The sequence below is a fragment of the Macaca nemestrina genome, chromosome X (genome assembly GCF_043159975.1).
Source record: "Macaca nemestrina isolate mMacNem1 chromosome X, mMacNem.hap1, whole genome shotgun sequence".
NCBI lineage: Eukaryota > Metazoa > Chordata > Mammalia > Primates > Cercopithecidae > Macaca > Macaca nemestrina.
In genome coordinates this window covers 54,640,668-54,665,425 of record NC_092145.1, presented here as the reverse complement: position 1 = coordinate 54,665,425, position 24,758 = coordinate 54,640,668, and the positions used below count along the sequence as shown (strand labels likewise).

General features: G+C 40.0%; 1 protein-coding gene across 1 annotated transcript; it reads left to right on the top strand.

Moving 5' to 3' along the window:
• The first annotated feature begins 6,997 nt into the window (after positions 1-6,997).
• Positions 6,998-22,802, top strand: LOC105499290 (tenomodulin). The gene is made up of 7 exons (XM_011771805.2): positions 6,998-7,296; positions 7,461-7,592; positions 16,358-16,498; positions 16,725-16,826; positions 20,417-20,570; positions 21,933-22,099; positions 22,429-22,802. Exons 1-7 carry the CDS (start codon positions 7,249-7,251, stop codon positions 22,636-22,638), a joined length of 954 nt encoding a protein of 317 aa, XP_011770107.2. The 5' UTR covers positions 6,998-7,248; the 3' UTR covers positions 22,639-22,802.
• Positions 22,803-24,758: the final 1,956 nt, after the last annotated feature.

Genomic DNA, 24,758 nt, shown 5'->3' with positions numbered 1-24,758 from the left:
CTTTTAACAGATTATTTATCAGTGAAGGTATTCTTCTTTAGTAATGGAAAAAATTTAAACAATCCTACCAAACTAAAATTATTTCAGTTGCTCAAACATTTCATTCTCTTTCACATTTCAAGGTTTTGTTCATGATTTTCTTTCTAACTGGGACACGGTCTCTCTGACACCTTCACTTGGCTACTCATCTTGTAAGTCTTGGTTTCTTTATCACTTTCTTTCAGAAGCCTTCCCTGAGTACCTTTCTTCTCCCTATAACCTTGCAACTGAGTTAGGTGCCCTCTTCTGTGTCCCTAGCACTCTGTATTGCCCTAAGATAGCACTTACCTCACACTAGGTTGTGATTGTTGGTTTACATGTCTTCCCCACTACACTGTCTTATGCACTGCAGTATTCCCAGTCAATATTCAATATGTATTGAATTTATTAATTGATTTATAGACAGAACATTACTGAAAATCCTATTCCTTTTATTCCAAAGGGGAAAAAGTGGAGAAATATGGAAGACAGTAAAGAAGGGAGAAAAGAAAGATAATTCAGAGATTTTATTAGACCCAAATGAAAAGCTCGATGGAGAGGCAGAAGGAAGAAACAAGGCAATCTGGAGAAAAAGAAAGTCATCTGAGTTACACAGGCTGTCATATCTTCATCTGTCTCATGAGATCAATATGTCACTCACACCAGACTACTCACTCTCCTACCCCAAATACATACTTATACACCTGTATGACTTTGCTCATGTTATTCTTGCAGCCCAGAATGCTCTTTCATGTTTTCCTCCACCCAAATCCTACTTTTCACAGGATTTTGACCATGCAGAAGCCTTTGACAACAGTTCACCACTGCCTTCTTTGTCAAATGAACTCCATTTCCCTGGCCAGCTGGCCAGTTCCTCTTTTTCTGTCACCTGACTTCTAATTCTAGAATTTCTACAATACAATACAGCTAGCCAAAGGATGAATGGGAAAGGCAAGGTTAAAGGACCAGTGTAGCCCGTGATGCCAAAAGACAGTGAAGGGATATCAACCAAGTCCTGAGGGAACAAAAGTGTGACCCAACAATTTTACATCCTGTCATTTTGCCCTTCAACAGACAGATATGTTCAAGCATGCAAAAGGTCAAGAAATACAACACATGTGAGTGCCTCTTTTTTAAAATACTAGTAGATGATAAAATCTAGACAATCAAAATATGTACCAAAAAAGAGCTCAGGAATAAAGAAGCTTTGATAGAAGGACTAGTGGTAAGTATTGAATTAATTTAGGCACAATAGCAAACAACTTAGATAATTTTAAGTGGAGAACAGAATGTAAATGTCATAAACTATGAGAAGGCACAAATAATAATATAGCTAACAGAAATCAGGAGATGAGAGGGGAAGTGCAGGGGGTACATTTCCTCATATTTATTACGACAGTTTACTATGTGCCAGGCAGTGTGCCAAGTATTTCACAAGTGTTAACTCATCCATTCCTCACAACAATCCAATGCAGTAGGCCCTTTTTTTTTAAGTAGGTACATTTTAATTCCCTTCCAGAGAGCAAATCAAAGCACATGGAGATTAAATAATTTTCCCACCTTCACATAGCTAGTAAGTGGCAGAACTGACTTGAACTCAGGCAGGCTATCTCCAGAGCACATGCCCATAAACAACTACATAGAAAATCAGTCAACACTATCAAAAATTTAGACACGTAGATAAAAATATGAAGACTTCAACTTCTTTATATTTCTTAAATCTTTGATCTTAACTTTAAAATAGTCTTTCAGAAACTACTATTCCTTGAGGGGGAAGAAGTTTACCAAGTCCTTGACTTACACTTTGATTTCGTTTTCTTTGTTCAATTCGGTGATTCTTAAAACATACATAATGTGTTAAAATTTGCCTATCCATTTGTTAATCCTATATAATAAAAGTGATTTCCAGAATAATGCTCATTAATCTTAAAACAACTACTGGTTATTAGGTGTTCACTATCAAAGTAAGCACTTCATTTATTTATTTATTTTTTTATTTGTATTTTATTTATTTATTTGAGACACAGTCTCACTTTGTCACCCAGGTTAGAGTCCACTGGCATGATCATGGCCCACTGAAGCTTCAACCTCCTGGGCTCAAGTGATTCTCCCAACTCAGCCTCCCAAGTAGCTGGGACCACAGGCACATGCCACCATGCCCAGCTAATTTTAACATTTTTTGTAGAGACAGAGGTCCCCCTATGATACGCAGACTGGTCTCGAACTCCTAGATTCAAGCAATCCTCCCACCTCAGCCTTCCAAAGTGTTGGAATTACAGGCATAAGACTCCATGCCCAGAAAAATATGCACTTTAAATGGATTACCTCATTAAGTTATCACAACAACCTTATGTATAAGTATTGTTTGTATCCTCCTGTTTTTCAGATAAGAAAATTGAGGCACAATAATGGCTATTCTTGGTTGGTGCAGATTTGGAGGGATTTTTTTCTCTTTTTGTATTTTTATATTTCTCGATTATTTTTATAATGAATGTGTATCTTTTTTATAAAATGAAAGCCATTCTGAAAGTATGACCCAAAATAAATAATGTGACGATTCCCTGGGGCTCAGTCTTGAGCTCTTTTCTCCTTTCGTCCTGAACTCTCTTCCTAGACCATATTATAGACTCCCATAGGTTTGAATACCATCCAAAGGCAAATGGCTCCCATATCTATATTTCCATTCAAGCACCTGTTTTCCAAGCTCCAGACACGTTTGCCCAGCTGCCAACTAGACAACTCCTGTCGGATACTTCATAGACTATTCAAATTCAACATGCCCAAAACTATGCTTATCACTTACCCCAGACCGGTCCTCCTTAGTGCTTCCTAATTCCAGTGAATGGTGCCACTCTCCACCCAAAGACACAAACTAGAATCTATGTCATTTTTTGTTCTTCCCTTTCTCTCATTATTTATATATTCAATCTATCACCAAGTATATGCTTTACCTAAAATATGTCCCAAATCTGTTTACTTATTTCCATCTCTGCTACTACTTCCTAGTCCAAGCCACTATAATCTCCTTCAGTTACCTCCTAACTGGTTAATCTTTTAAAACTCTTGTCCCCTTACAATTCATTCTTCTCACGGCAGCCAGAGAGATTTTAATAAACATAAAAGGAATTCTACATAGAACTTTTCAATTAATTCCCGTTGTTTGTAGAATAACTTCAGTCGAGTACAGAGGCACATGCCTATAATGCCAGCAACTTGATAGGCTGAAGTAGGAGGATCACTTGAGTGTAGGCCGACTCTGGCCTGGGCAAAATAGCAAGACCCCATTTCTAATTTTAAATAAATAAATAAACTTCAAACACTTACCATGACCTTTGTTGCAGAAATTATAAGCTGCCTATTCAATATGTTTCCCCCTTCTATTAAAAAAAAGAAACAAGATATTATTAAGAGTAATAACACGCTCAGTTGAAAATAAAACCTCCCCAGAACCCACTGTAAGTACAAGTAGTCATCCAACCCAGTTCTGGCCAATAAGATAAGCAAAAATCTACAGGACAGGGCTTCCAGGAACACTGTTACTTTCTTAATGGAAAGGGACAGATTTAACTGCCACATATTCTTTTGCCCTTTGCTATCTCCCCTTTATCCTGCCTAGAGGTGGAGCAGCTGTCTTGGAAGCATGATGATGGGGGCCATGCTCAAAAGATCACAGAACAGAAAGATGGAAGCTTGGGTCCTTGTACTTGAACTAGCCCTGGACTGCTGACTTTGTGACTCCCATTATGTAAGAAAAATAAACCCTTTATTTGGTTAAACTGCCATAACTTGGTTTCTATTACATACAGCCAAAAACAGTCCTAGTAGAAACAACTTTGAATCTGTCTCCTGCCTACCTCTTCAGCCTTATCTCAAGTAACTCTCCTCCTCATTCACTACATTACAGTTACACTGACTTTCCTTTTATTCTCTAAATACTTCAACCCCTTTTTTGCTTCAGGATATTTCCATGTGCTGTTGGCCTGGAATAATCTTTTCCCCACTCTTTACCAGCTAACTTCTACTCAGTATTCAGGTCTTAGCTTAAGCGACAACTCCTCAGCATGGATTTCCCTCACCCATCCCACCCAATCCAAATTAGGTGCTTTATAGCACCTGCACTTTTCCTTCTTAGCATATATCATCATTTATGTACTTTTATTTACAGGATATTTTTCCCTTTTAGTTTAATGTCTGTCTACCCAACTAGACTCTGAGCTCTATAAAGGAGGAACTGTGTTTGCTTGTCTACTAATGAATGTATATCTAGCTCCTATAACAATGCCTGCCACATAGGGGACACTGAATAGATATGTGCTAATCAATGAACAGTCTATTGAAATGCCATGTCCTTTGTGCCATTTTTCCTGCTTTTCTGAATCAGAATTAATCACTCTTCCCTCTATGTTTCCATGGAATATTGCTTTGACTCTTGGTTTAATTCAATCCTTTTAGCAAGAAAGGCATGTTTTAAAAGATCTCAAAGTCTATTCAGGAGAGGAATACATAAAAAAGAATTATAATACAGCATACAAAGTATAACGGTTGAAGTATGAGCAAGATACAAAAGTAAAGCAAGGGAAAGGGTAATTAACTTAACAAAGTGGAAGAGATGAGACCAGGAAAGGCTTTCAGGAGGTGATAACATCTAGGCAGCATTTTGAAAGCCAAATGGGAATTTTCCAGGTAAACAAGGGAAGGCAGAAGACTCCAGGCAATGAATATAGCATGGGCAAATGTCCTACAGTGTGAAGAAGTAGGGCATGTTCATTAATAGGGTGTACAGTGTGAGGCAGGCGTCAGAGGCATAGAGTGAAGAACATCACTGAGGGGAACCATCTGACCCAATAAACATAAGTTTCTCCATGAAACTGCTCTTGTGGCTTTTCTTTTTTCTCTCTTTAAGCTTGACCAAAGAATTGTAGAACATATAGAATCATGACATATTTCATAATTTATGTAATCAATTTAACGCACAATCATGTCTCCAACAATTAGAAAATTATTTTCCTTGAGACATTAGGATGTGGAGGTAGTCATATGTACATGCCCCATTTTCCTGCCCAGCTGCGACCTCCCAGTTGGCTCCATCGCTGTAGAAAAAAATTGTCCAAAATCAAGGCTAGAGAGTTGGACAGAGTCCAGATCATTAAATGCCTACTATGTCACAATAAGTGGCTTGGATTTTATAGACAATGAATAGATACTACAGGATTTTAAGCAAGGAAGAGATTATCCCAGATTTGAGTCTTAGAAGGATCATCTTGAAGACAATGTATGAGAGACAAGGAAAACAGAATTCTATTGCAATAGTAAAAGTAACTGAGAACCCCAACTTAAACAGTGGTGATTGACAATGGAGAGAATAGGATTGCAGAGCTAATTCAGAGGCAGAATTAACTGGACTTAATAGTTGATTAGCCGTGGGGATGAACAAGACAGGAAGAAATCAAGGATCATTTGGAGGTTTCTATTCTAGAGACTGATTATTGTGTCATATAGTGAGAGAGGTAATACCAAAAAAAAAAAAGAGTATGTTTGAAAGGAGAGATAATTAAGTCAGTTTGGGACATATGGAATTTGAGGTGTCTGTTGGGTATTGGAGATGTCTAGCAGGTTAGATGGACATATGGGTGTAGAGCTCCAAGAGAACAGCCTGGGTAAAAGGTATGGATGTGAGACTTGTCAGAAAGGATGACAAACTAAACTGGGGTGTTAGCACTGAGCATAGGGAGGAAAGAACAGCTTTCAGAGACATAAAAATTTAGAATAGATAGGATCTAGTGATTGATTGGAATAGATAGGATCTAGTGATTCATTGGATAAAGGGAATGTGAAAAAGAGACAAAACCTCAGATTTTTGGTTTCAAAGACTGGGTGTGTGACAATTTCACTGTTATAAGCTGAGTTATGTCCCCTCAAAATTCATATGTTGATGCCCTAGCCTCTAGTATTTCCATATTTGACTGTATCTGGCGATAGGGTTTTTAATGAGGTAATTAAGGTTAAATGAGGTCATATGAATGGGCCCTTATCCAATGTAACTGATGTTCTTATAATAAAAGGAGATTAGGATACAGGCATACATAGAGGGAGCATGTCATGTGAATGTGGAGATGGTCATCTACAAGCCAAGGAGAGAGGCCTCAGAAGAAGCCAACCCTGATAACATCTTGATCTTAGACTTCTAGCCTCCAGAGCAGTAAGAATATAAATTTCTGCCATTTAAGCTACTCAGTCTGTGGTATTTTGTTATGGCAGCCCTAGCAAACTAATATAGCCACCAACTAAGATAGGGAATATGAGGGGAAAAGTAGGTTAGGAGAAGGTGTTGAAAGAAGACTTTGATATAGAACATGTTGAGCTTGAGATTCCTGAGGTCTATCCAGGTGGAGATGTTCAAATGGCCTTGAAATTAAAAGATAGAACTGGGTTACAGGTACAGATGTGGAAATCATTGATATGTAGGTGATATTTTCAGCTGTAGGAATGAATGATATAATCTAAGAAGTCTGTGTAAAGTGAGAATGATCATCAAGAAAAGAACCATAAGGCATGTAAACATTAAAAAGCAGACTGAGGAAGAAGACTCAAGAAAGGAGAAAAATCAGAGACAGAATATGAAGAGAGAGAGCTTAGAATTAGTCTTTATTTTATCCTGTTTTCATTATAATTAGTTAAGTACATATTGATAGCAGCATTTAAAGAGCTTTAACTTAGTGAAGGAGGCAATATCTTTTCATTTCTGAATCTCAAACACCAAGCACAGTGCCTGACATTTAATATCCCTGCAATAAATATTTGCTGAATCAAATGGAATCGAAAATAGGACTTCGTTCCCTTCTTTGTTTTGTTTGCTTATTTCTGGAGTGTGCAGCATGTATTGCCACTGATATTTTAAGTTCATAGTGAAAAATCATTTCAATGTGTCCTAGGTTTGGTCCCCTTCCAACCCAACCCCCAGGACAATAGTTTTCATTATAACCTTCTGTCTTTGCCATTCTGGATGGAATTCTGTGCACAGAAGTTATATACATATATGGGTATATCTATGTAACAAATCGCAGCACAGGAGTCCCCTGGGCTCCTTCAGGCTCTGGTATGACATATTTGAGCCATATAAATTCAGCTTCTCCTCTGGCATCTGTTAGCCGACTCACTTGCAACTCCACCTCAGCAGTGGTCTCTCAGTCCTCTCAAAGCAGGGAAAGAGTACTGTGTGCTTGAGAGACCATGGCAAAGAATCCTCCAGAGAATTGTGAAGACTGTCACATTCTAAATGTAAGTTGATTCATATTTTTTCCCTTTTGAGCAGAAGCATGGTTTCACAGATTTATCATATTGCAAAGTGAACATTAGAAAGTGGAATCAAAAGTGACTTTGAATTATGGCTTGCTTATTGAGGTTTATTATGTATTGTTTTATTCTCTTTGTTCTTTGGTTAGGCAGAAGCTTTTAAATCCAAGAAAATATGTAAATCACTTAAGATTTGTGGACTGGTGTTTGGTATCCTGGCCCTAACTCTAATTGTCCTGTTTTGGGGGAGCAAGCACTTCTGGCCGGAGGTACCCAAAAAAGTAAGTAAATACACATCATAATCTGATGCTTCTGTTCTGAGTTTGATTGAATTTAATTAGTAGGCATATAAATTACTCTGAAAATGAAAATCGTGAAGTCTCTTTTGTGTTTATTTTCTGGTGGTGTGAAAAACTGAATCAAGATTTTTCTCTCCTTCATTTGCCTAATTATTTTGGTAAGGGGAAAAAAACTTGTTTTCTGTATTTTGGTTAGTAATGATAGGGTGTAGAATTACCCATTCTTCTATAATGCTTGTATTTGAGGAGTTAAGACTCCTCCTAGGAGCAAAGTTTTTACTTTAAGAAAAAGATACTTTCCATCTTTCTTTCAATTATCTGGGCAGAAACTGATGGAAAAGTAATTAGACCACCACATAAGGAGAAACCACCCAAAGTGGCAGCAAAGGATTTTCAGGGATTATGTTTCTGACTTAATGCATCTGCAGTGAGAACAGGCAGCAAGCTGGTTTTCAGGAGGAGCAATTCTCATACCTGACTTCACATTTATTTATGACTTAAAAAAAAAAAAAAACAGAGCTTTTCAGCTCCTTGCCAGCTGCAATCATCACTGTCCCACGGAGATAGTAATGCCACAAGGTAGAAGCATGCGACCCCAAGTCATTAATCACAGATAACTCAGAAAGCTTCTGATACGGGGGTCATTTGGTGAAGCTTGGCTAGCCACTGTAGTTTGTATTTCTGTACCTTAGTGTTATTGTTACTCCTGGGCTCATATGCAATGGGCAAGTTTAGATATACAATAAATAAATAAAACCATAGTCCCAAATAAAACCATAATCCCTTCATGTTCACAATTTCCATTTGAAAGATAATCAACAAATATACAAACTACAAGTTGTGAAGATAGTTTTCTGGCTTTGCCATGTTTTTCTGTTGGTGTGTGGATTGCTGCTGAAGTTATTGTTATTACTGTTGTTAATTTGTTGTCATAAGATGCTCATTTCTATTTGGTAACAGGTGTAGGGAGGAAAAAGCACAAATCCAGGAAAGAGGATGATACAAGAAAATGGGTTGGCATGGACCATTAGGAGCCAAAGGAGCAATAGGAGCAGAGATAAAGATATGGGTCAGTGGGGAGAGAAAGGCAGAGGGGGAAAAGTAGAAAATAAGCTGGCTAAGTGTCTGAAAGAAAACAGAGATATAAGGCATAACCACCCTTGAGTTCTCCACCTCTGCTGTCATACCCACTTTCATTTAGTCCCAAAGGATATCTTATCAGGTTTAAGTAGAAGGGAGAGCAAGCCAGCCTACTTTGTTTGCCTTTTTATTTATACCTTGTTCCAGAAAGGATTTCAGGCATCACCCAATGCCTATAGTTAGCCCTATCCCCTCCTCCTCCCCTTACTGCTCCTTGCTTCTGAACTACTTACCGTTCAAATGTCTTTCTAGAGAAGCCACCTGTGTTCAGGCCGGCAGGGTGGGTAAAGCAATAGAGATCAGGAAGAAAACAGCGAATTAATAAGAGTGCCAAAATGCATTCCAATACAATTCTGGTACCACTTAGCTAATTCCCAAGGTGATATGTCACCCCACAAGTTGAATCTTGGATCCTCTTGAAAATTATACACGAGTTAAAGGGCCATAAACCCTTTTGTTCTCCATAGCCACAATGTACTTAACTGGGCATGGTGGATAGCTAGTCCTTTTGACCATCCTTAGAGGCTTGCCTAAATAAGGGGCCAGATGGCCTTTCTTGTTTTATTGTTGTCGTTGGTACTGCAAATGCTATTCCAAAAGAGTGTATGTGTTTTTATAAACTTGTAGTGCTATTTGCCTCAGTGCAGCTATAAACGACTAGGTGGAGACCTTGCATTTATATTGCAAAGTGTCAAACTCACTAGCAGGTCCATGGTCTCCTCTGTTTCCCTATTATGTCACCTTTACATCTCATTCTAGTTCTGTTTTTAATGATTATAAGGAGCAATCCTATGATACCTCAAACCAAAAGTAAAACTTGGTCAGTGCATGCACAGAAGAGGTGGGATATGCTGCTGAATAAAGTTTATCAAAAATCAAACCTCTTTTGAAGTAATCCATTTTGGGATGTCACTTTCAGCAAAGAGACTCTCAGAAATGAACAAAGCTATAATGAAGTAATCCAGATAAAGACAACAGGTGTCCCCTAGAGCAAGTTTCTCTACCATGAACAAATGTTGTTGGTTTTCCGTTCCAGTGGGGAGTTATGATTTATTGTCTTTGATATTTAAGTCCTGGCCTTCACAAGACCAGGTTTGGTTCATTGAAAACTAAGAAATCAGCTGGAAATGTGGATGTTTTACTTAGTCCACTACTACCTTCAAGTCCCAGACAAAGAGCTCAGGAGACCATCTATGTTTCCAATGGCTGAGACTGTCAATAAGCCTGCCTTAGAGCAGACTTAAGAATTCTGGGAAGAGACTAGCAGTCAGGTTAGTCTTGGAAGAGCTGCACAGGAAAAGGATCCAGGTATCTTACACAAATTAAAGACTCTCTCCTTAATGGTATGGCCTAGCAAGAAACAAGAGTTAGCAGATTAAAATCCAGTCTCTTTGGGCTTTCCTTAACAAGTCTGTGAGACTTGTGGGGACTCTGTGGCCCTTGGTAGAGAGAGCTGTGTATGCAACTGTGCTTACCGGTGGCAGTGATTTGTTTGCTGTCCTGGGAATTCCTCCAAGCTCTTAGTGTTTGCTCTCCTAGCCTCCACCACGCCTCCGTTTTATTTTGCCTTTCAACATCTGTGTATAATAAACAGTATTTATTTAACATCCCACATCTGGTGTTGACATTTCCATGCCAGTAAGTCCTTCTCCTCACTCCCGCTTTGGTGTGTACAAAAGATCCAGATTCCTGTATCCAAATTGAGAAAAAGCCATGCCTGACCTCCTCCCCTCACACACCTCAGGTGTGTGTGCACACAGGTGTGCACACGCACAGACACACACACACACACCAGAGAGAGAAAGAAATCGAAATAAAGTGAAACAAGGATGACTAACTCTGGGTGAGATGCTGCATTTTCTTACAGGTCCCAGGCCCCTGACCCACAGCCACATATAGGAGCCACCTGAGCTAAATGAAAGCCAGGTCCATCCAGCTCTCTATTCAGCTTTCTTAAATAAGCAGAAGAGACCTATTCAGTCCCAGCAATTTTGAGAAAGCATCGTAATGAGGCTTCCCTTCCAGGCAGTGATTGCCCTGGGATCACTGAAGCAGAATCGCCAAAGAAACATTCTTGCTTAAAGCCCCCTGTATTACACATTTTACTGGAAACAGTCAGAAGCCAACTCCTCAGCTAATTAATCCAACATGAAGAAAACAAATCAGAAAAATCCTAGCCTTTAAACCAACAGTTTAGAAACATAGCACAGACCTTGTAGCCATCCCTGCCAATCCTTTGTGGAGTGAGGCAGAAGAATCATACATTTAATAAATAAAAGATGGTCCTTATTGCCTTACATAGGAGCTGCCTGGTGACTTTCGGGTTGTTTGAAAGCCATCAGGACCACACAGCAATCAACAGATTTGTGAGGATGTTCCTTCAACTTCTACATATTACCAGAGCAATGAGGAGTGGTAGGCATAAGCGGGCGTTTTTCTGCCCTCCTGCCACACCTCATTTGCAGGTGATCATTAAAACAGTCTCCCACAGCGTTGTGAGCCCACTGTCATTCTAGGCTGAAAATCCTTTGCTCAGAAGAAGCACTTTCTTGATGAGTCTGATTGCAACTTTTTGTGCGTGCCTATTTCTTGGCACGCACAATTGGGCATTAGCCCAATATTAACTTTTTTCACTCCTCTCTAGGCACACAAGGAAAACAACTTTCCTCCCCAGGTCCTCTGGGCTTTCCTACACCACAGTCTGGTGGGTGAAATGTGGGTCTAGAGAAATATTAATATACCCTCAAGGAAAAAGTTGAAGACGTAACTGGAATATTTTTTGACAGGGAGACTGAGCTTTACCAGATGGTGCCATGTTGGCATTCTTAAAAAAAAAAAAAAAAGACCTCCCTTCATTTTCCTCCTAATGCACTGTGAGACCCAGGGCCACCCTTGTACAACTCTCACTGGGCCAGCTCTTACTCTGGGCTACTCAAGGGCAGCTCCCAGCAATTATGTGGAGCCAGGCTGTGGTTGTGATGGCATGTTCTTCTTAGTCAGCCTCTTCATTCTCCTAAGGCAGCATTTGCTGAACAACTTATATGACACCAGGATGAAGAGCCTAGGCCTTCAAAGACAGCTGTTCTGGAGTGGTTGGGAGTGGAATTGGGGCTGTAGAGGAAGTAGCCTGGATGATCAACAGATGGTAGCAGTAGGAGTAGTCCAATGATCAACCTGACAGGTTGATCTGAGCAAATCTCGGCGGACTTTGCTAACTATCTAACGTTACAGATGAAAAGGAGTGAAGGATTAAAATAGGAACTGAGTCCCTAGAGACACTCAGTGACTTGCCCAAAATCATACAGCTTGTAAGTGGTGGGGTTAATGTTAGAACTAGAGGCTAGTCTGAAGATTCTTTCCACTATTCTTCAGCTGCATTTAAGAATCAGGGATGGGGATAATGGGTAGGGGAAAAACGTACTGGCCAGCTCAAGTCTGTAGATAAAAGAAGTAGCTTTTTCTTGTTGAAAAAGAATGTCTGTACTGCTTATGCCAATATTTTGCATATTTCCAAATGGTGATTGAAGATGCAGAACTCTAACTTCGCATAAGGAACAATCTGTCTGTTCTGTGTTGGTAAAGAAATACCCAGAGGCCCTTTAATTCCCCCAAGTTAGGTTAATAATAATATGGTACAGTGCATTCTCTTCCCTTCCTTCCAGCCTAACACCTGCTAGCCAGCTATTCTGAGCATGTATTTCACCTTTGGAGAGTGTACCTCATAAACAGACAGTAAGGGATGAAGATGGAGTGAAGAGCAGCTAGATTAATCACAGGCTTCAAAAAACAAACCTAAGCCAAATGCCCTCAAATCCCTGTCAGGACAGGCTAAAGCTTCTTGCCCCCAAAACAGATCCATCACACTGAGGTCTGAGATAGCTTTACTTTTTATAAAAAGCTTTCTTTTCTGATCTCAGGGACTGCCACAGAGGCAAGAAAACAGGGAAAACCGTGAAAGAGGGATGTTAGGGCTCATTTGCTGCCTGAATGGAGGATTTAACTGGACTGAAGACAGAATTCCTGGGCAGGGAAGAAAAATGGGTTGTGTCCTCTACATGTTTTGTCAGTGTGGTCTTCTTACACCTCTCACTGCCTGGACTTAATCACATATCTGTCTCATTTCACTTCTGATTCCTATTCCACTCCATTGGCTTCCTTGTTCCATTCCAGTGTTCTGGTTCTTATAGTTAAGGCCAGCCTTATGTGTGGGTGGAGTAAGAGCCCATTTGAGTGGTGCTGGAAAGATGCCCTTGCCCCCAAATATCTCCCATTCCTCGTGCCACTGTGCCTATTAGATGGGTGCAAAAGTAATTGTGGTTTTTGCCATTGAAAGTAATGGCAAAGTAATAAAGTAATAAAATCGACCATTAGTACTTCATTCCTCTGAGTGAAGTATTGCACTCAAATTTTTAAACAGACAAACATTCATCACTAATATCTAAGTGTGAAATCATGAGTCAGATTGATTTCTTCTTTGTCATAAGGTACCTGAAGCACCACAAGATTCCTAGATGTCTAGACAGGAGACAAAGGGACAGAGAGAGATGGGAAGAGAAGGGGGAAGGGCTATGAGGGTATAGAATGAATATGAAAATAGAACAGAAAAGGAAAGCTAGAAGCACCAAAAATTAACTCTATTTGCCAGTGGGGCAGGGGTGTACTTCTCATCATATTCTGTCCTTGCCTTATCCTTCCTGGAATAAAGCTGAGTTGGAGGCAGCTGAGATGAGCTACTTGTAGCCCACTCACACCTCTCTTCAGGCCAGTCATCCTGTCTCTGTTTTAGCTTGCTCCTGGAGAGGACAAAGCCATTTATTCTTTCATCTCCAGAAAGACCTTCAACCCCTGAGCCAGGAAGCTTAGTAGAGAGCAAAGTACTTGTGATGCCAAAGGCATGAGCTCAGTCTTCATATGGGCCAGTGAAGCTTGCATAGCCATTACCCAAGCAATGTGCTCCACAGGGACCCAGGCGAGACAGTGTGTCTGGATTTGCTCATACCCATCTCCAAACAGTCCAAAGTGGGCCACCAGCATCATCTTCCTAGACGAAGAATGGTCTGTTCCAAAAGGACACCTTGATAGTGAAATTCTGTCTGGGTGAATATATAGCTTCCCACTCCTACCCCCTACCAAGGAGTCACACATAAACGAAGTCATTCTGTTCCCACTCTATTTAGTAACTTATCATTACTAACATAAAGTCAACAAGTTAATGAGCACAATCAGAATGGACCCCTTCTCTCCTACCAAAAAAAAACTCTTTGCAGGAATGTTGAAAATAATCAAGATCTGCTGAGCTTGGCAGTTTCCAATAGTTTTCATCTAGCAAGGTGTCCAAGTAAAGTGCATTGCCAACAGTGCAGGAAAACTCATTCCACAGAAACACACTGAAATTCTAAATGTCACCAGTAGGTTCCATAGTCTTCTACCAGTGATTGAAAATACAGCCTGTATTTTTTCTTTCGCCCAGTTAGGCAGTGTTCCAGCATCCCCTAGTCTCTAACCTCATTTTTCCATACAATAATCCATCAGTGGTGCTACTGATGAAATAAACACCCCACCCCAGCCCCCAGTGGCTAGTGGCATCAACATTTGTCTCAAAAATGGATAGTATTTCTAACAAAATTCCCCCGTTGGGAGAGCTGACAAGACTGGATCTGAAGTGGATGCCTCTCTCCTCTACTTAAGTCAGACAGACTGAGAGCTCAATTTGTTGCCATAGGTAGACATTTCTCTTCTCAAGCTGGCTGCAGAGCTGGAACTAAGGACATATTTATTGCTAGAAGCAAATAACAAACCTAAAGGAATTTGCTAACTATCACAAACCAAGCCAGACTTCCTGAGTTAACTCTGCAGTTGCTGGAGAGTTCTAAGTATTGTTTTTCTTTCACTTTTAAAATGGTTTTTTAAAAAGACCTTGCCAATACTCAAAAATCTCTCTTTAGGAAGATAAGGATGTGCCATTGGTGGGGAAAATTTATTCAACAAATACTTAGGTTCCAACCATGTCCAAGGCACTGTAGAGCTACCAAGGGGTAAATTACATTGACTCTTGATTTTCTCTTCAGCAGCTACATTAGACTTGCCACCCTTGAAGTAATACTTGCTTCTACAAATGGTTCCAATTTGTTTTTCTCTAGTTGAGTTGGTGAATATTTGACCAGGTTAAACTAACATTCAGTCAATGGCATCAGCAGACACTAAAAAACGACCCAACCTGGTGTAAGTTCTCTACAAGGCTGCCACTGGGAACCGTATCATTAGAAAGCAATGTGGGCTCTGAAGACTTGCTTTTTAAGGCTTTTAGTTTTCCAAATTTTTTTTCATAAGGAAAAATGAATATGAAGAAACTTGATAAACAAAGGTCTCCTAATGACAGAGATAAGATAGACTTCCAAAAGGCATCATCAGGTCTGGCCTGGTTCGTGACAGATAACAAATTCCTTTACGCTTATTTGCTTCTACCTATAAATATGCCCTAAAATTATAAGATAAGGGCTTACTCCTAAACTGCAGTACCATATGGGACTGGTCCTCTTGGTCTCTAGAAATACAATTGCCTCTTTTAGAGCACAGGAGAAAATCTGGGGTTTTGTTTTAGCCACTCAAGAAAGACCTGATGAGCAGCCTTTCTTCTTGGGAGGCTCCACGTTACTTAATGCAGGACACTTGGCTCAGTTGGCTTAATTCCATATACACAAAAGAATCTGCAGAACTTGAAAACAACTGAATATGGCTTGGGAAACAGAACCCAGGAACAAACTGGGTGGGGTTGGTTGCCCTATAAAGAGAAGACTAAGGAAAGGTATAAATGTTTCCTGGAGTTTAAGGTGCAAAAGGAAGCAAACAGAGCAGGGTAGGACTAATATTGGCAAGGAGAAAGTCTTCAGATTCTAAAAGGATAGACTCAAGGCTGTTGTGGCAATATTAAAGCCCTGGATAGATAAGGAGACAAACAATACGTAACCATTTTAAGTGTATTCAAATCTCTTTCTCAGACCTAATGAATTTCATGGGCGAGGGAAGGGGCAGTGTGGGGGGATTGGGGGGCGTGATTACTTAGCACTTGGAAAGGGAAGTGGTAGCTTAAAGAAGCAGCATAGGTTTTAGGTGATCCCTCAGCTTAACACAAGGGGAAAATACTTTATAGGCTGGTTTACAAACTATCATTTGCTATTTAGCCAAGGCTGCCAAGAAAACTGTTGGAATTCTTAGTAATTAGTTCAGCAGCTTGGCTTGAATTCAAAATACCAGCTCTGAAGTGATCTCCATATCAGCTGCAGCACCAAAAAGCACCTCACTTTAGGGACACACTGAGTATCCTTTTTTTTTTTTTTTTTTTTTTTTTTGAGATGGAGTCTTGCTCAGTCGCCCAGGCTGGAGTGCAGTGGCAAGATCTCGGCTCACTGCAAGCTACGCCTCCCAGGTTCACGCCATTCTCCTGCTTCAGCCTCCCGAGTAGCTGGGACTACAGGCGCCCGCCACCACGCCTGACTAATTTTTTTGTATTTTTAGTAGAGACGGGGTTTCACCGTGTTAGCCAGGATGATCTCCATCTCCTGACCCACACTGAATATCTTAGAGATTGTTTTCCTCTGTTCTCCCAGACCTATGACATGGAGCACACTTTCTACAGCAATGGAGAGAAGAAGAAGATTTACATGGAAATTGATCCTGTGACCAGAACTGAAATATTCAGAAGCGGAAATGGCACTGATGAAACATTGGAAGTACACGACTTTAAAAACGTAAGTTGGATGTTTTCCCCCTAAGGCTTTCCACTTAAAATATTAGAGCAGTTGAGTCAAGTTAAAAATAGCCTCCATCTAAAATTTGAATTCAAATGGAAACCTAGAGGAGGCTAGCATTCCATTATGAATTCAAATTTTGCTAGTCTGGTACCCCAACAGATCATGGAACTTACTAATAGTGGGTCTTTTGGGAAGCTTTATTGTTGTTTTGTCTGTTTCATAGGGATACACTGGCATCTACTTCGTGGGTCTTCAAAAATGTTTTATCAAAACTCAGATTAAAGTGATTCCTGAATTTTCTGAACCAGAAGAGGAAATAGACGAGGTATGTAAGAAGAATAATTGTGGTGGCAAAAGACATCATTTATTGGATGCTACCTATGTGCCAAACATTGTACTAAATGCTTCACTTTTCTTTGATTCTCCGACAACCTTATAGATAGGTGCTATTATTATCATCATTTTCAGATCAGGAAACTCGAACTCAGAGCCAAAAAGTGACTTGCTCAAGGTCACACAGCTAGTGAGTAGCAGACTGGGGTCTTGAACTTAGGCCTTTCAAAAAACTGAATTGCATAATTTTAGGTGCAATGCTATACTTTTATACCAGGGCACCCATTAACGTTATGTTGATTTTCTCTGAAGCCAAAGATTTCTAGTAAGAGGGATGAGCCAGAGAAACAAAATCTTGCCTCAGATAAAGCATTTTTAAAAAAGAAAGTTCCAAAGCCACCTGGGGTTCTTGCCACTTTTGTCACACTTCAGTATTCACCTATTTTAAAGACTGTGGTTCATTCACCTTACCATTTTATGCTGGGCTGCTAATGGAATAATTCACTTTTATTTTTATTTTTTGAGACGGAGTCTTGCTGTGTTACCCACGCTGGAGTGCAGTGGCCGGATCTCAGCTCACTGCACGCTCCGCCTCCCGGGTTTACGCCATTCTCCTGCCTCAGCCTCCCTATAGCTGGGACTACAGGCGCCCGCCACCTCGCCCGGCTAGTTTTTTATATATATTTTTTTTTTTAGTAGAGACAGGGTTTCACCGTGTGAGCCAGGATGGTCTCGATCTCCTGACCTCGTGATCCGCCCGTCTCGGCCTCCCAAAGTGCTGGGATTACAGGCTTGAGCCACGGCGCCCGGCCAATAATTCACATTTAACCTTACTAGGAAAGGCAAAAGCAAAGAAGGTGAACACTGAAATGTGATACAAACTCTCTAAAAACACCCTGCTAGGCCAAAGTAAGGCAACCTAGGGTGCTGGTGCAATCACTGGATGGCCCCTGAAAACCTAATGGGAGATGGATGTTATTGCCTATAATACAACTATCTGTAAGGTCCCTGAGGCTCTTTATTGTTTCCTGATATTTTGTCTATAATTACAGTATGGTTTTATTAGTGGGAGAAGGGGGACCTCAGTTAAGGTCATATTGTGACAACATATCCCCACTATAGCAAGAAAAAAACAAGCATTGGTTTAGTTTACTGCTTAGCTGGCAAATCTAAAGTGGAATTATGGCAATGTCAGAGTGATCCTTCTTTATTTATTTATTTATTTATTTATTTATTTATTTTTTGAGACGGAGTCTCACACTGTCTCCCAGGCTGGAGTGCAGTGGGGCAATCTCAGCTCACAGCAAGCTCCGCCTCCTGGGTTCATGCCATTCTCCTGCCTCAGCCTCCTGAGTAGCTGGGACTACAAGCACCCGTCATTTTTTTTCATTTCTTTTTTTGTATTTTAGTAGAGACGGAGTTTCACCATAGCCAGGATGGTCTCAATCTCCTGACCTCGTGATCCGCCCGCCTAGGCCTCCCAAAGGCTGGGATTACAGGCGTGAGCCACCGCGCCCGGCCATGGCAGAGTGATCTTTCTACAAACTATAAAAACCTCTTTCTTTCTTCTCTCTCTCCCTGTTCTTTTTCACTTTTCTCCCACCCAGCTCCCTCCATCTTGATTCTCACTAACCCATTTCTTTTCCTTTATTTTTTCTTTATTTGGGGGTAGTGGGTGGGGAGGACTATTTTTCCTTCCCTTACCCAAGTCTTAGAGCTGTCATTGGCTCCCATTTTACTCTTTCATGCTACTGGTCTCCTCAGGGCCAGAGAAGTTACAGACTCTTGTTACTAGAATTTCCAAGAAAACAAAGAACGTTCTCCCAAAGATGATGCTCTGCTCCCAAGGTCTATGGTAGTGACAGAGTTTGGAGACTTTTTTTTTTTTTTTAAAGTAAGCATGAGTTAGATGCATCTGAGGAATAGATCAACGTTCAGGATATTAGGAATGACTACAGTAGGCAAAGGTAAGATAAAAGGAAAATCAATAGGATTAAAAAGCTACTATACACAATAACATATGCTAATTACGTTCAGAAAATAATGTAAGCATTTGAGTAGGCCAGCCAGCAATGAGAACCTGAAGTGATATAATAGGATTTATTTTTCTGAAAGATTAAGGCAAAGGGGGCTGGGCACGGTGGCTCACACCTATAATCCCAGCACTTTGGGAGGCTGAAGAGGGGGATTACTTGAGGTCAGGAGTTCGAGACCACTCTGGTCAACATGGTGAAAACCCATCTCTACTAAAACAAAACAAAATTAGCCAGGCATGATGGCGCGTGCCTGTAATCCCAGCTACTGAAGAGGATGAGGTGGGAGGATTGCTTGAACCCAGGAGGTGGAGGTTTCAGTCAGCCGAGTTCGCGCCACTGCACTCCAGCCTGGGCGACAGAGCGAGACTCAGTGTCAAAAAATAAATAAACAAATAAAAAATAAAGGAAAAGGCTCATAATGTCTCATTTTGGCCCTAATTTAGTCTTCAGTTAATTTCACCAAATATTTTAAATAACACGAATATTCATTTCATGATAGTAAGAATATTGTAGCTTCAAGTAAATCTTATTTTTTATATACACACCACAGATTTTTTTTTAATGAGACAAATTTGTGGTCCTGAATGACAAAACTCTCTTCTGTACTTCCCTCCACACTGTATCCATGGCATGTGTATTTTAAACATGCAGAGCAGGTATATAAATAGCCCTGATTTTGCTAACAAAGCTAGTCAGCATACCAACCTCATTTTATACAATTCCTTTCAATGCATCTCGAGGTCATTACAGACTCAAGGACAAAGGTGCTAAGACTTTAGAATTGTAAATGATTCCGGGAGAAATTAGTAAGAACTAGATATACAACACAATTACCTCCATACTAGAAACTGAAGAGAAAGTGGCGTCCTTCACAGTATACAAAAAGCTGCTTAAAGCAAAAACACTCTGTGAGATAAACTCTAAGCATCTACAATGAAAGGAATGCAATAGTAGGAAGGCCAGTGAAGTCAAAAACTGGAGACCTCACTTTAAAACATAAAAAGACATCTTTTGTACGATAACTGGCTACCATCAACAGGCAAATCTTGTAAAACCCAAATATTAGATCCCATTGTTATTGAATTGATCTCACGAGTTTGGATTATAGGAATTTTTTCAGCTCCAGATCAAATCCTGCTTGCCACCCAAGATGCAAGCCTAAATAAGGCAGGCTAACAAAATGTATTTATAAAAAAGAAAACAAATGTAAATCACTCAGGGTTCCAGAAGCTCAAGTTAAAACATACACAGACCCAGGACATGCTGAAAATAATGAAGCGCCTTTCTGACTTTGAGTGAAATGGTAACAGAGAAGGCTCCTAGTTTAGTAAGCAGCCTTGCTGTTAGACCCAGGATGGAGGAAGGATCAGTTGTTAACTCCCCCAACACCCACTGAATGCAAGGCACAGAGCTAGTTCACCAGCAGCACTAGGATTAAAATTGTTACTCACACTCAAAATATGTTGTTTTCCAGCATCCCATAATGTCTCACTTGTTCTATTAATTTCTCTGCCAATCCCCACCCTAAGCTACTTTCTTCTTTCAGAATGAAGAAATTACCACAACTTTTTTTGAACAGTCAGTGATTTGGGTCCCAGCAGAAAAGCCTATTGAAAACCGAGATTTTCTTAAAAATTCCAAAATTCTGGAGATTTGTGACAACGTGACCATGTATTGGATCAATCCCACTCTAATATCAGGTATGACATCCTTACCCTCATCCTCCTCCTATTTTCTAAGACAGTAACAGGTTAACATTCCCAGCATTTAGAGGCTACATTTCTAGGAAAACAAATGATTGGTTTATACCTTCTTGGATGAGTCTATATATGCTGACTGCCAGTGAGGAGGGAATTTTTCACAGCCAAGTTATAAATCAGAAAAATTAATGTTGACAGGCTTTTAAATATCCCAGCAAAGGTAACACCATCCTAATGTGACTAGTGATAGCAAAAAACTAATCTATCTTTCTTTGCACATCTATATTCATTGCAGTCGTTATACCAGACCGTTGCTCAAACCACTGTGGGTCCAACCCAAGAATAGAGGAGAGAAGGGCAAAAACAATACTCTGCTGTCAAGAAGGATTCCCTATGTCAAATGGTGGCATTTTCCTTAGAAAATAAGACAATCACTGCAATACAAATTTCTTTGTCGCTCTTTTAGGAATTACTATAAAAGTAGTTGAGGGCTAGACGTCCAGAGTAGAAGAGTCCAGCCCTCAACTTCCAGTCAGCCCATAGAAAAGGTAAAGGCCCCCGGATGTCTTAGTCTGTTTAGCTAACATGCAATTTGGCCTCCCTCATTCTGCACAGCATAGATTACTCTATTACCCAAGAGAGGTTATTCTCACCAATGTAAGCATCTGTGTGTACTCTTTAGAGATATAAAAAAGGTGACTAAATGCAGTGTGGTATCCTGGACTGGATGCTGGAACAGAAAAAGAACATTAGTAAAAATACTAATGAAATCTGAATAAAGTCTGTAGTTTAGTTAATAACATTGCACCAATGCTAACTTCTGATTTTTTATCATTGTACCATGGTTATGTAAGATAACATTAGGAGAAACTGGGTGAAGAATATGTGAACTCTGTACTATTTCTGCAACTCTTCCATAATCTAAGATTACTTCTAAACAGAAAGTTTTTAAAAAAATTTTTAAGACAAGAAACATAAGGAAAGTGGGAGGACAGAGGATGTCAAATCAATTCAGGCAACCAAGAAATATTTATTGAGCATCTACCATGGGTAAAATCATCACTGTAGGAGATACAGAAGTCCCTTGTTCTCAGTTTTTAATTTAGTACGCTGGTAAGGCAAAGCAGTAAATGTTTCATGCCAAAGAAGCAAAGAAGTTTGTGTATGTAGAAATGATCAGGCTTGTTTTGGAAACGACTCTAAAATATCAACTGAAGGAGCTTGGAAAAGTGGTCCATGCCTGAATGATGCCAGTTTAAAGACACAATGAAAATCTCTATCCCCAGCTGCTATTCCCCCAAGCACTTCTTTCAGGAACATTTGCAAAGCAGTTGCATCACAACTTTGCATTTATTATCTTAGTTTCTGAGTTACAAGACTTTGAGGAGGATGGAGAAGATCTTCACTTTCCTGCCAATGAAAAAAAAGGGATTGAACAAAATGAACAGTGGGTGGTCCCTCAAGTGAAGGTAGAGAAGACCCGTCACGCCAGACAAGCAAGTGAGGAAGAACTTCCAATAAATGACTATGTGAGTTATGTTTATGTAAACTCTTGATAGAGGAGAAAAAAAGAGCCCTCACAAAACTTACTACCCCTCAGATCACAATCGTTGGAAGGAGAATGATCATGGCTTTAACAAAAAAAAAAAAAAAATGTTTAAGCAACTTGAAATCTCCGGGAGGCTCATTCAAAATCAATCTCAATCTCTGTAGATATATCTCCATGATCAGGCTAAGGAACTTAATTTTCTCACAAGCCCCCAACTCATACAGTCTTCTAGTTCTCCCCTGCTTGGTGAGAACTCTTGCTAGTGAACCTTCCTCTCCCACCCCCAACACTGGCTTCTTCTTCTTTCAGACTGAAAATGGAATAGAATTTGATCCCATGCTGGATGAGAGAGGTTATTGTTGTATTTACTGCCGTCGAGGCAACCGCTACTGCCGCCGCGTCTGTGAACCTTTACTAGGTTACTACCCATATCCGTACTGCTACCAAGGAGGACGGGTCATCTGTCGTGTCATCATGCCTTGTAACTGGTGGGTGGCCCGCATGCTGGGGAGGGTCTAATAGGAGGTTTGAGCTCAAATGCTTAAACTGCTGGCAACATATAATAAATGCATGCTATTCAATGAATTTCTGCCTATGAGGCATTTGGCTCCTGGTAGCCAGCTCTCCAGAATTACTTGTAGGTAATTCCTCTCTTCATGTTCTAATAAACTTCTACATTATCACCAACAGCCTGATTGCTGCTGAACACACTGGGTAAGTGTTTGCTGAGAATATTCCCAGCGCTGAAATGGAGCAGACCTGTCAAACATAGATGACTATGCTGAGGCTCAGAAAACAATGCCCCAAAATGAAAGCATCAGAAGCAAAAGTTTTTCTCTGACCTTCCCCTAACTGCCAGTCTCTCAGTCCCATTCTCCCCCGAGGATAGCCATAAAAACTAGAATCTCTCTTCCTCAAGGCGTGTCATAGAAATCAGAACCCCTTTTTTCCAAAGTCAGTCATTAAACCTAAAAATATCACTCTGATTTTTCCTCTGCTTTTCTGGGTAAAAGCTGGCCATAAGGAAATTATCTGACCTAGCTTGTTTGACTGTAGGTCATAAGACTCCCTTTCCAGAGAGGATCCAACAGGTTTGGAAGTAGAAAAGGGCAAAGCATAATGATACCTAAATATCATATTTTACTCTGCTGTATTAAGACAGTGGAAATAAGGGGCTGATGATAAAATGTCTCCATAACTGATGCATTAAAAACATATCCTTTTGTGCATAGCCCCAGTGTTTAATTATATGAAGGACATATTGTGAACTTGCTTAAGTATCAATTAAGCTGCTGGACAGGCAGTGTGTCACAGCGGGCTAACACTAAAATATTTCAAATGTGCAGACTCAGCAAAGGAGAAAGCTAAACTAGCAAAAAGGGTCTCAGGCTCTCCTCCTATAAACAGGAACTCAACTTAGGACAAATTCAACATTCCATAGCCTTCCCATCTGGCTCCTCTTTATATCAGTATTTGATTAGATACATTTCCAAGACAATTGTCTAAAAAACAAGAACTCATAAATACCACTCGCAGAAACAGGCATCATAGGAAATTGTTGAGGTGAGGAATCAAATGAGATTTTCCCTCCCAAATCACAGGGAACTAGCACTATACCACTTTCTTAAAGAAAATGTAAGGGCCTATTTCCCAATCACTCCATACTTTGCTTGGGAAAGGAAAAGGGGGTAAAGGGGAAAGAAAGAGGTTAAAGGGTAACGTTAACCTTGATGTCCCAGCCAGTTTCAGTTTCAAAATTCGTGCTCTACCAATCTGGCACCCCTTCTAGTTTCATTTGAAGGTAGCATACTTCATTGCTCAACTTCAAAGTTATTGTGTCATGAAAATGTCTGTCTGGAACTTTCTATCAGAAAAGTATTTTCAAATAAATTCTTCACCAAGATGCCTGTGGGCAGGAGTCATTTTCTCCCAGTTAATAGTTGAGGAAATCCATAGAAAATGGCTTTGCCCAAGGTTGAGTTGCGATTAGTCAGTCATTAATTGGTAATTAGCATATATGCCATACTTGGATTACCAATTTTCACAGAATGAGAGCACAATAAAATATATCTAACAATGCACATTACTGAAAATATTTTTAATTGATGATTTAGAAGACATCTGATTGTTTTAGAGTACTTTGATTATCATAACAAGCATTAATTTATAGTTGAAATAGAAAAACATAAAAGATATGAAATTACTTTGAGGTTATATGAACTTCATGATGTTTCTATCATTGTTTTTTAATAAGACTACCCATTTTTAACATTGCTTTTTTAGATCAGCCAATAATTTTATTTATTTTTTCTATTTTTTATTTATTTTTCCACAGGTTATTGGAGTACAGGAGGTATTTGATTTTATGAGTAAGTTCTTTAATGGTGATTTGTGAGATTTTGGTGCACCCATCACCCAAGCAGTATACACTGCACTCTATTTGTGGTCTTTTATCCCTCACTGCCCTCCCACCCCGACCCTTTCTCCCAAGTCACCAAAGTCCATTATATCATTCTTTTTTTTTTTTTTTTTTTTTTCTTGAGACGGAGTCTGGCTCTGTTGCCCAGGCTGGAGTGCGGTGGCACGATCTGGGCTCACTGCAAGCTCTGCCTCCCGGGTTCACGCCATTCTCCCGCCTC